The sequence below is a fragment of the Helicoverpa zea genome, chromosome 7 (assembly GCF_022581195.2).
Source record: "Helicoverpa zea isolate HzStark_Cry1AcR chromosome 7, ilHelZeax1.1, whole genome shotgun sequence".
Lineage (NCBI taxonomy): Eukaryota > Metazoa > Arthropoda > Insecta > Lepidoptera > Noctuidae > Helicoverpa > Helicoverpa zea.
In genome coordinates this window covers 3505795-3519209 of record NC_061458.1, presented here as the reverse complement: position 1 = coordinate 3519209, position 13415 = coordinate 3505795, and the positions used below count along the sequence as shown (strand labels likewise).

The following is a 13415-nucleotide window of genomic DNA, read 5'->3' as shown; positions in this document are numbered from 1 at the left end:
ATAAACTTTCTCGTCAGAATACTCAAATCCTTAACAAAACAACAACTGGAACAGATAAGAAATGTGTAATGATTGATCAAAAACTTCCTAAAGCTAGAATCATGTCTACATCGGCACCGCCTGCTATGAGTAGAAAATACAATTCGACCACAAATTTAAAATCTGCAATGAAAACTGTGGGAAGTGAGTCGAGAACTGGAGGCACTAGTAGTTTTGGCTCATCACGCAGGATGCTGCTGCCAACACAATACTCGAACTCTATCCACAGCAAGTATGGTGAACCACACTCTTCAGTAATTATAGAAGGAGGAGCCGGTAGAAAAACACCTATTACTAATATACTTGACAAAGTTACATCTTTAGATAAATTATGGAGTGCGGAAAAAAGAAATGAACGTATCGATGTAACAAAAGTGAGAGCCAAATCTCTGACTAAAGACAATACAAATAAACTTACTACTAGCAAACCAAGTGTAACATCAAGTACAAAGTCCCTTTCACCAACAAGTACTCACAGAAGTAGAGATATGATTCGAACTGCTGAAAAAGTGCAAAAACTTAAAATATCTAAACAACATACTAAATCAAATCCTTGCTTATCGACAAAACCTGAGCAGAAGGTCTCTAAACCGAGCACCCTCCAATCTTCAACAAATCTTTCGAAGTCATCAATTAACATTTCAGCAGGATCGAAAAAACCTAATCAAGTAAAAACCGCTGTAGTAACAAACTTAAAAAAGAAAAAGTCATTGGAAAGTGTTGTAATTAGACCTCGCAGTGTGCCATGTCATGAATCATGTAGTAAAAAGGCCAAAGATAATCCAAAGAACGTTAAAAAAACACCAAAAGTTAAGAATAATAAGAAATCTAGTTTTAAAACTAATGAGGAATATGATTCTGGCAGTCAGTTTGGTGATACGTCAAATGAAACATCTAATTTCGGTTCTTTTGAAAATTTAAGTGCTAAAAGAATCAGCTCAAAGGAAATAAAGAAATCCCATGATGCAATAGTATCCGATACCTTTTTTCAACATTTGTTTCTTGGAAGAGCTTCTACGCCTACCTTAGTATATCCAATGCTGGAACAAAATACAACGGTGCTGCAAAAAGCTAAAATGTTCCAATCTCCTCCTCAAGATATCTGTTCACCAAAATCTTTAAACACCTATTTGATACATAGAAAACCTGTTTCTTTATCACGGTTTAAAATGTGGGATAGATATCCTAGTCCTTCAAGATCGAGAAGTCCTAGGTCAGTATCCTGGCCCGGTCGAATGCACGATGAAATACGTAAATTCGATAGTTTGTCCAAATGTGAAGATTTTGGCTCAACCTCATCCTTAGCAACGGTTCGAAGCAAAAGTGAGCCTCCCTGTAACAAAATTTATTTCTCGCAAACATCTCGTCCAAAGTCACCGACTGTGGTATTTTATAAGAAAGATAAACCTAAAGATTCGCCAACGAGGAGCCCAATTTCGCCTTCGAGGTTAGTTTTCACGCAGACAACGAGACCTGTATCTCCCAAAGTGATTCATAAACGGGAAGTATCACCTCAACAAATCAAACAAAAGTCATTATCTCCTTCTAAAATGATTTTTACCGAGACTGTTCGTCCAGTTTCTCCCGTAGTAACGAAGCGTTCGCAAAATTTACAAGTTGTGACTTCCAAATCTGAACATGACAAATATCCAGCAACAATATTCTTTACTCAAACATCAAGACCAGTATCTCCAAAAGTTCCAAGAAGATCAACGGGTACAAGTATTAGTAGAAGTCATTCTACTTCTCCCGTGTCTATACGATCACCGTCTTATAGGCGAATACATAGCGCTCGTATACAACAGAATAAACAATATGCAGACACGATACCTAAAAGCGTATTTCGGACAAGAAGTGCCGGCGATGCTGAAAGGAAAGTACTCTTAGACAATTTTCCGATGAAAACAAAGAGTGATTCTAATTTGCATAATGGTGACCCAGATTATGACGAATACATTCGCGACATGCAAAATACAAAAATGAGGTCAGAACGCTTCAGGGAATTAAACAGATACTATACTTATTTAGAAAGAGTAGCTGAACTGGAAAAAGCGACATCAACGAGTGATTTACGCCACAGAAGGAAAGATGAAGAAATTATTGACTTTGATCGTTGGAAGAAAATAAGAGCAATAGAAAGAGCCGAAGAAGAATTAAATAATTTATATCGTAAATTGAAAATAGCTCAAACTGAAAATGATGTTTTATTTTACCCCCGAGATCTAAAAGATTTTCGTTGGAATTACGATACTGATAGAGGTTTAAGGATCAAGGAAAGATCAGTGGAAGACCTAAAAGACCACTTTCAACAAATACCCCAATATGATTCATTGGAAATAGATCAACCACAATCTAGAGATACATATAAACCTTTATGGCGGGGTACCAGTGTTGCAGAAACTGCTTTTTATATCAATAAAAAGGCTGATGATAAATTAGAAAATCGTGTTATCATAAAACCGACAGTCACATTACAACAAGAAACGTCACTAAATGATCTTCGTAAAAAGATAGGTCTCGGCAGTCGTTTATGGAGCAGTTTGTCTATGGAACAAGTCAATGCTTTAAAAACCCAGCTTAATGCCATATATAGCAAGGAATTGGAATCAAAAAATCAAACTCTAAAAGAGCCTGACATAAAATATACTATTGACGTAAAACAAGATAAGATGGATCCTAGCCCTTCCTTACATGTTCGATGTAATTCACTGATAACTGCCAACTATAAATCTGAAAGAGAAAAGCCTGCCAAATTAACTAACTCAGACTCGATTGCTGCAATCTCATGTCCAATTACATCCGTAAAGGAACTAAAAAATAATGTAAATAAAATACAAATGACTCTCAGTGAAAACGAAAAACGGAAGATTTCTCAAACGTTAAGTAAAGAGATTCTAAATAGAATTAATAAATTCGATAATCAGATACAAGCCCCATTGTCTTTGAAAGAGGAAATTGAAAATACCGAAACTAAAGAACAACTTATTAGTGAACCCAAGGTTGATGCAAATAAAACATTAGAGGATAGTTTTAGACAAGAGAAAAATAATAGTACTGAAAATGATCAAAAAAGACATGTTGTTTATTCCAATGAAAAAACTGAAACAACTTGTCTATCTTCAGCTAGCGAAACTGAGACTGCTAGTTCTGACGTATCCAATAAAACGGTCATATACCGAGGTCCTAGCAAAGAAGTACAAAAGAAAGTTCAATACTTTGAATCAGTTAAAAATACTGCAGAACAGACAAAAACTGTCTACCACGCCAGAGAAAATTCAGATGAAAAAGAAAATCCGGATATCGTAAAGTCGACTACAGCAGTGGCTATAAAAGATCAAATCAATGTAACTGAAACAAAGTCTAAAGAACCACAGAAAAATCAAATCGTTCAGTCACAGTCTTGCACAAATTTTAAGGAGCTCTTTGGGGAGAGTGAAAAGAACAAATTTCATTCCCTGCCTTTGAAACCTGATGTGCATTCTAGGTCAGCATCGCCTCACTCAGAGTTATACATTACCGATAGACGGACGCCCGACACGCTACGCTGTTCAAGCGACGAGACCATCTGGCGCAGTCGGAGCCCGTCACCCGACCCGGAGAGGTACTGGCGCGCATACCTTAACCTGGCGCGAGCGGGCGAAGTTCGTCGCCTCGCCCGGCGCTTCGACTCACCGACGGCGGCGGGCGCCGTGCTGCGCCGGTACCGCAGCGATCCTGAACTGGCACGAAATGCATTCATTAACAGCTGGTCGTCTTTTGAGAAGCTTTCATCGCGTCGAGACAGAGGTAGAGCCGTACTTCCCGTAGCGCGGGTACCATTACGAACGACAAATCGTTATATGCCCCATATTGATATTATTTCCAAATTAGCTGCACTCCGTAAACGTAACACCCCTCGATCTAGGTCTGCCGAAGAAGCATTAGAATGTCGTCATGGCGAAGTGGATCAGATTCGACGCAGGTTCGAAACCATGTCATTACTCGGACAGATATACGCTTCCGCTCCTGATGTGAGCGAGTTGCATGACATGGCCCCGTACTTAGCAGGTTCGTGGATAGCACACCGCTATCCAAAGCGAAGCGATAACAATAGATCTATTGAAGATCCCAATGTTTTGGTTCGCGGCCGAACATCGCCTGTAAAAAAAGAAATAAAACGTGCAGTACCAAAAGAATCTATAAAATTGAGTTCGATCCTGAAAAGTGACACTTTCGCGAAACAAGAATTTAATCCGGCGGCACACCGGCCGGCGAATCGCTACGAGCCCCCGCGCGCCCCGCCGCGCCCGCCGCCCGCTTCGTGGCCCTACAGGCTCTCGCCCTACGTCACGCCATCACGGCATACCGTCACATTTCAAGGTTAATTTCTTTAATTTCTGAAGTTTTATTATAACTCAATTTAGTAGACACTAAGTCGTGTTTAATTTTGGAGTAAATTTGACTTTGTAGAAGTTTGCATCCCTCGTAAAAGATTTATTGATTATCGTTATGGGTTTCGCTGTATCGCGTTTCTGCTACTATGCCTGTTCACTTTGCGTGATTGCAGTACGTGAACGAGAATGGTTTGCAAGCGTGCATAAAACGTAACAATATCAATTGATTTATTGGCGAATTTTGATGTATATACCCGGAAATATATTAGATATTTGCTTCTAATAATTGTACATACATATCTGGTGTCAGCTTTAAATATTAACGCATAACGACTATCAATATTTCTTTTATTCCATTGAATGTACATTTGAACGTGTTTTTATGTTTGGTCCCTTACCATTATTTGTTATACACGACTAGAGGGCGACTCGGCACCGGAGCCTCCGCGCAGGACCTCGCACGGGAGCTACTCAGACACAGGCAAGTACACTCATACATAGAGAGGACGTTTCTCCACTGCTCTAGTCACATTCTGTACAGGAATATTTTGTTATAATACTGTAGAGAGTAGTGGAGAAACATTCTAAACCAACATTCGTAAATAACAAAACATCCAAAAATGTTCTCATAAAAACGAAATGTAACCTAATTCTGAACATTAGGTAATGCCTTTGCACAGTTCACTTCCGAAAATCATTCGACGTAAGCTTCATGAGAGCCAACACGCTTATATTCTATAAGATTATGTGCGAATAAAAAAGAAACAATGGCCTTTGTTCAAAACAATCGGTGCCTTAACTTAGTCCTCTGCCCATCGCCGTCAACAGACGGAGTCTAGCGCGAATAAAAATTAGTCAACGTGTATTGTGAATTGATTATGTTAATACAAGAATAGAATAATATCTGTGCCATAACAAGTGAAAAACTACATTCATAACGCGCGATTATCAGTCAGCCTCGCGGCTTACGTCATTCAATTGGATCGGACTTCCAAAACCTGTTGGTTGAGTTTTTACGATTGTAAATAGTTCGGCTAGCCGCTTGATCACACGCGGTGGGCTTGTTGTGCGTAAACTTGATAAATAAAATTGTTTTGATGGAACTCTGCTGTCAGCTCGTGTTATAATATCGAACAGTATCGACAAGTGTTATCGAGTACTACTCACTGATATAATACTTTTATCTGCGTTATCGGACTCAGTTTAACGTGAGCCACCTAGGTGTGTGCAGTGTTAATATGATAAAATAATTCATAAATAGTGTACCTTCAAAATGAGCGTAATAACAAGTGACACTGGAAATAACCGCAAAGTGTCGAGTCGCGAAGACTTTGTTGAAGATGATGGATTTTTCAGTGACGTGCCGGGATCCGGATCATTATCCAGATCACTGCTTGCGTTAAATAAATACGTCAAGAAGAATTTACTTTATGATGAGACAGAGGAATATGAAAGCGATGGCGCCTATTTTTCAAAAGAAACCAGCCCTAATGAATCTCGTTCCAAATATGATTCCGACAGTTTGAAAAGCAACGAATCCGTTGAAGATAAACCTTTAACAAAAACCACTACGGCTACTATTACGTACGGTGTAACAAGCATCACGGAGCAAACAGATGACTACAAATCTCTCCACTTACGAGATAAATCGTTCAATGACTCCGATACAAACTGTGATACAGTTTCAGATAACGCAGACACACAAAGTCAAACAATATCTGAAATTGTTTCAGAAGCAACAGATAGTCAAAATGAACCTAAATATCAACCTGAGTTCAATTCAGTTTCTATGAACAATTTAACTAGTATTGCGAAATCAGCAATCGAAACTAATATAGATGAAGTAGTTTACCGAAATAAACCGACGAATTTGAAAAAAGATGAGTATCGGCATACGCTACATGAATTTTCCGATTGGGGAAACAGGACTAATATCTATCCTGATGTCTATGCTCCATTACCATACAGTGAGTAACTCATTCAAAGCTTATGTTTTCTGATTTCATAACCTTTGTTATGCCTTTTTTATGATCGACTGTATTATCAAAATTGTCATCCATACAAAATTAGGAGTTAAACATTAAATGAAATCATGATTAATCCCCGTGTTGTTGTGTTCATAGCTTTCTGCATTCACAAGTTTTTAATTAATTATTATATTGATAACCTTTTTATCTTCCCTGCAAGTGCATATTTACTGGTATAGATAGTCTTATCTTTGTAATCACAGACTCATCGTCAAGCAACGTGAATTCTTGACATCATTAACGTGACTCAATGTCTTTGAATGCAATATTTAAAAAGCATTTGACCTTAAAAATATGAAATACTTGACCTTTACTTGTAGCTGTTAGAACATTCAAATGACCAAGTCATTAATACAGTTTTGATTACCATCTGACATTTGTACGCTATTGTAAAATGTAAGTAGAGTACAGAAAGACATGAATCTACTAATGTTTTGCTTCAGATCATAGTAATTATTGCCACTTTTTCTTTACCTCGTGACCTAAATTTTAGTAGGCTAATACAACAATATTTTGAATATGTATAACATATTAATTTAATAATATTAACATGATATTAAAATGCAAAATTGTACAACATTAAATTAACGCAAGAGTTAAGAAAATTTCAAACAACCGTAACAAGATATGTTTTAAGAAAAACACCAAAACTGGTGCTATGATATAACCTGCGCAGGCGGCTTAGGGTATCAAAATGTTGAATAATGTCGCTGTTGACAACGCGTGCGTGCCAAGCGAAAGTACAAGTGGGTTTGGCGGGAGATGAAGCTGAGGCGTCGATTCGAGTCGAAAGTGCATCTGATCTATCGCCGTCGACAGTCGGTGACAGACAACGTGCCCTAGCGTTGGTACTTTTCGTGCTGTGTTGTGTCTAGTGTCAACAGTCGTGTATTTAGTACCATGGGCATACTGAAACAGATTAAGAAAATGACTACTCACGGTTTGTGTTTATTTTCTGTTGTTTACATTTTTAATTTCACCATCAGTGTTTTTAACAGTATTATAAATGTTACATGCGTCTGTTTAATCGTTAAGTGCGTCAATAAGTGTGGTTTTAACTACATAATAACAAGTGTTTGTTATTCCAATGTCTTGTGCATTTGATCTGACTTACCTTTGATACGTGATAACGATGTGATAAATGTTAATTATTTTATGTAAACATTAGTGTGACCTCTAATGTCGAAGAAATTAATTCTAGAACGAGTTTTTGATAGCAGTAATTAGTGTCTAATTAGTATATTTTATGCAAACTATAGATTTGAAAAGTCTAAGAATATTTAAGTTTGTGAATAATTTTCAAGAAATAACGCAATTTTTTGACAATGAAATCTGCGCAACTAGAAAACCTTTTTGAAATCGATTAGTTTTATCCAAGTTTTCGATAAAGAATCCACTTGATCCGAGTTACGCTTCAATGACTTATTATGAAATGTTTGGAGAGGTCGACTTGTAGCGAGATACTGGCTTACTTAATTGTAACTCGAAACGGTAATTAAGTACGAAGCTCATTGCAAAATGTCGCGAGATACGAGTACTTGGTACTATATAATGCAACTTAACGAACTTCTCAACCAGTGGTATATGGCAGATGAAATTTCTCAATGAGATGATTAAGACTTCCGATGTAACTATGTACCTACTTGGAATGCACTTAAAGTAACTCGTAGTACATTGGACTTTCTTAGTTATGTGTTAAAATGCCCTAGTGATTTTTGGATATGTTTTCTTATGAAAAAATTAGGATGATAATATATATTTGTCATGGGGGTAGATTCAAGAACTTTATTCAGGTGAAGGATGTAGCTACTTTGGAACGTGGACAAAGTCGCGTTCGAATTACAGTTAACGATATAAATGCATGTAAAGATAAGGTCCTATAAAATGTAGCGTTATCTAAACAATCAACGGAAACAATAAGCAATCAGTAATATCAAACTTCACGAAAATTCTATAATTATAACAATTATAAAGCCATTACAGTAGAAACAAAATTGTAAAAATTGTGTTCTATTATGCGGAATTTGACAATAATAACTACTGCGGTACGATAATAATTTTAATTACTATCGTAGTTAGAGATTTTTAACCGCAGTCTTTTACGATTAGTCATCGGTCCATGATATTCGTCAGTTTGTTTGTAAATGTATCTACAAACCGTGACCTACGACATTCTTCTGTCATTAATTGAATTGTTTATTTGTTTGTTAATTCATTGTTTATTTTGATATCGAATGATAATCTGGTTACTATTACAGATGCGTTGTTATTCAGGTAGTAAATATTCAGATAGTGAAGGCAAGCAAAAATATCTTCCTATTTTTGCAACGTCTTTCATTTTGTAAGATTAAACCTAAATAAATTGAAAAACATTTTCTCATTTTCCAATCTGATCAGGTATTATAATTTCAAATAGCTGCGGAAATTACTTTCTACAGATCGATAGATATCTATCCGATCTAATACAAAGCGAATTCGCAACACTAGCAATCATATCGACATCGATAATCGTAGAGCTTGACTAAAAACGTTACAGAGAAAAGTTACTTGTAATGTTGTGCAAGGAATGGTTGGAATTCCTCTGACGAAACTGCAGAGTCTTTCTTACTATCATCATCCATCCATACTAATATGTATAATAAAGAGGAAAAATATTTACCCAAAATACTCCGAAACTACTAAACCGATTTGAGAAATTGACTCTGACTGAAACTGTTGGTAAGCTACACTCTTCCCGAGTAACGAAGTTTATATTTTATCCTGATACCGGCAGTAGTTCTCACGGGACCCGAGTGAAACCGCGGGAAAATACACACACCTTTAATCAAGGCTTAACTAAAAATGTTATAAAGAAAAGTAACTAGTAATATTGTGCAAATGGAATTCCTTTGACGAAACTGCAAAGTGTTTCTTATATACTTCATTCTAATTTAACCTTTAAGTCCTTTTCCCATAAGGTATGGATTCCAACGGATACGTATTTGTCTATATAGTAATCTTATCTTTGTAACTCCGGGCGTGTCGTAGGTACGTGACAAGCATGATTATCCGTAGAAAGTCACAAACAATTGCAAACTTATTCCGTAGAGTGTCCAATGGGCATATTTGATGGCGTTTGTGCGTCTGTGGAGTGGAAATTACTATATTTACCATGGACACCTTGAATTCGTGTTATCGTTATATTAATAGTACCTACATAAATGATAGAGGTTTTATCGCCTATTGTCATTTCCTGTCTGTTGGATTTAGATTGGTGTTAGAAAATCATTTTCCGATACACCATTTTTGTGATTGATAGCTGTAAAGTTATATTGCCTTTTAGTAAATCGTTAATGAATAACACAACTATTTTGTATTTGTAATCTACGTATTCAATTTTCATTCAACGTAATATGAAGCTTACTATGACGGTCATAAATTAACATTATTTTGTCTTTTTATACCAGACGCCTGCCACACCTCCATAAAATCTCGGATTTTATATTCTTATACATTTTTTGTCATAAAATACGCGTCTGGTCTGACCAGAAACAGCTTTGCTTGAAAATTAATGACCTAATAAGCATAATTTCATAACAACATAAAACACGTATTTTAGGTAAAAAATGAGATCTTCCGTTACTGGGTCAGAAGTCTGTTTTTTATGACACCTGATAATAATTTGTAGGTATTTGATGAAAAAATTATGTGAATAATTTATTTATAGATTTACTTTGTGATAAATAAATTGAGTTTTGCCTCTGTTATATGTTAGACATCTAAATCAGTTTAATTTGATCATTTATTTATTTAGTACACTATGGAGAACTTACAGCTAAACAAAAACTAAACAATAGAAGGAGACATAGTCGACAGAGAGCCATCATACATGCAAAGAGTGTCATTAATACTCAATAGACACTAACCAGTATTTAAGAATTAATGATCAATAAATCAAAATGCCCATAAACTAATTAGCCGATTAGATAACATTTCCTCTAGTACGACACATCGCCTCTTACTTCCGATCATTACGGAATGTAGCCCAAGCCGGTCTTACGTGTCATCACATAATATCCACTTAAAGAAAATCGCCAATCACGGCATTACATGGCCAGAGGTCCATAACATGACGTTGGACCACTTTCACTTTTGATGGAAATAGGTACAGTAGACCGCACATCAGTGGTAACTGTCATGCACCCTAACTCAATAGTAATAAGTACGATTTTCCGATAAAACTGTTACCACTGACCTGAAGTTGACTGTACCTACTTTAGTTTTATACAAAAGGTTGGCCACGCCTGGCGGATTCCGCTAGTTGCTAGTATTGTACTCTTTACGCGGAGATCGGATTTTATTTTGTTTGGAAGTGCAGTATGTTATGTAATGTTATTGTTATTTCCGTATAAAACCTTTTTTTTGTTTTTAACCCCCGACGCAAAAACGACGGGGTGTTATAAGTTTGACGTGTCTGTGTGTGTGTGTGTGTGTGTGTGTGTGTGTGTGTGTGTGTGTGTATGTGGCATCGTAGCTCCCAAACGGATGATCCGATTGTAATGCGGTTTTTTTTGTTTGAAAGGAATGTCATTCGGGAGTGTTCTTAGCTATGTTTGGTGGAAATCGGTTCAGGTCTTCAAGGTCATCAGCTCGTTTGATAAGTGTGATAGGAATGTTACACGCTCAGTTTACTTGCAAGCATATGTGGGATCTGAAATTTGAAACACTAATGTCTTCTGGAACCGCTGAGCTGGTCTGCTGTTAGGGTACGAAGATAGGAGACGTAACCCTGAACTGCCTTTTAGTAAACGCATCGAGTTTGGGCTCGTTGAATTTGTCTTGACTAGTTCTCTTCATGGTTGTAATTGACGAGAACCTGATGCTGGAAATGGGATGTGACGGATGAAACCCTGGAATGCCGGAATGAAACGGATAAACCGATTTATATTTTTGCAGAAAATCTAGAATGACCAAAAGTTAATCTTTATTGATTCTTAATCTGTGCAATTCTCCCAGAGCCAGTTTGTCATGAGGATTGTTAAACAGCTTCCTTTGGCCGTGATCGCATATAGCGACCCCATCTTAAAATAAAAGAAATTAAATGAAGGAAGGAAAAATTAAGGAGCTCCTTCAAAAAGCATGAAATAAAATTAAATTATAAATTTAAAAAAACCCCCGACCCAAAAAAAGTACGCAATTAAACCCTATAAAAAGCAAAAAATAACTTTAAACACTACGTAAGTACCAACTAAAGCATGTCAGACTAAACTAAATTTTGACGTGTCGGGGGACCGCTTTTTACTTTTAAAAATACTTACATAAATCAAATGATACCTACCTAATTACAACACTCGTATAAAAACACGTATCTAAACACAATTATATACAAAGTTATAAGTAGTATATAATTACTTCTAACGTTAGGCTAATAAATTAGAGCGGTCCCCCGACACGACAAAATTTTGTTTAGTCTGACATGCTTTAGTTGGTACTTACGTAGTGTTTAAAGTTATTTTTTGCTTTTTATAGGGTTTAATTGCGTACTTTTTTTGTTGTATTTAAATGATGAGGAAGTTCCTCTGCAATTTTGTAAAAAAAATTGTCCGATTACCGATTACAGCCGGATATCTCACTGGCTGTCTATAAAATAACAGTTTGATGAATTCATCATAATCTGTACCTACATGGCTGTAGTATTTATGCAATAGTTAAACAGAGTATTTCCCTAATAGTACAAGATAGTCCTTGAATAAGACGTAAATACACAATTTGATCAAATTCTAAGTATCTTTAAGCATTTACCAACAGTTGACTAACCACTTCATTGCTATCTTTACAGTCCGTTTACACAATTATGTATGGCTACAGTCTATATTTACCAGATAAAGAAAATCTGTTGTAAGTACTTACTAAGAAAACTTTTCCTTTCGCAAACATTAGCGCGTCAAATAGAAAATCTCTTGATGTTTAGCCAAGCCCTTTCCACGAAGCGAACTTACCTATAGGCCATTCTCATTGCGTGTGAGCGTTTTCAAAAGCAATATTTGCAATCACCTGCTGTGTATAGGAAAGTTGTAATTGCAATATGTTACGTGTTTGATCGTTAAGTGTCCGGGAATATTAGTTGACACGATTAAGTTACTATGTGGATATTCGTGATTTATATTAATTATATTATAAGACACTTTTTAGGTTGGGTACCGCGTTACGTGTGTCTAATATAAAGTGCACAATTCATATACAGTATTTCAACGTATTCGTCAGAATTTTGAAGTAAATAAGTAGGTAGCCTATATTCAACTATAAGCACAGCTGACTTGAGATGACTTTTTCAAGAGCAAAAATACACATATAAAAACCGGCCAAGTGCGAGTCGGACTCGTGCACGAAGGGTTCCGTAAATTACAGTTAAATCAACCTATCTCAAAAACTATAAGAGATACTTTGATCAAACCAAAAATCGTTGAAAGAGTTAATTAGCATGCATCACCTCTATTTTTTTTAGAATTTTATACCCCGTAGTTATAAAAATAGAGGGGGGGGGACATACTTTTTACGACTTTGAGAGCTGATATCTCAAAAACCGTTCACTTTAAGAAAAATGTTTTTTAGAAAACTTTATATCATTTTAAAAGACCTTTCCATTGATACCCCACACGGGTATGTACATCGAAAAAAAAAATTTCATCCCTCAGTTACATGTATGGGGGGCCCCACCCCCAATTCTTTTTTTTACTATTTAGTGTCATATTTTTGTAGCGGTTCATACAACACATATTCCCATCAAATTTCATCACTGTAGTACTTATAGTTTCCGAGTAAATCGGCTGTGACAGACGGACAGACGGACAGACGGACAGACGGACATGACGAAACTATAAGGGTTCCGTTTTTGCCATTTTGGCTACGGAACCCTAAAAAAACGAATTGGAATTCTAACTTCAAAATACTCTTAACTTAACAACCACTTTAACTTAATAACCAGCTAATCACCACA

At 36.4% G+C, this 13415-nt stretch overlaps 1 protein-coding gene across 17 annotated transcripts in view; it reads left to right on the top strand.

Moving 5' to 3' along the window:
- The window catches only part of LOC124631675 (vinexin), a 184541-nt gene that overhangs the window by 157287 nt on the left and 13839 nt on the right, over positions 1 to 13415 (top strand). For 14 of the 17 annotated variants that reach the window (XM_047166191.1, XM_047166192.1, XM_047166197.1 and 11 more), the window contains one exon: positions 4834 to 4893. The exons of the other annotated variants lie outside the window; for them this stretch is intronic. In XM_047166191.1, the coding sequence (XP_047022147.1) occupies positions 4834 to 4893 (60 nt within the window). The remainder of the gene's footprint in view (positions 1 to 4833; positions 4894 to 13415) is intronic. 17 annotated transcript variants of the gene reach the window in all.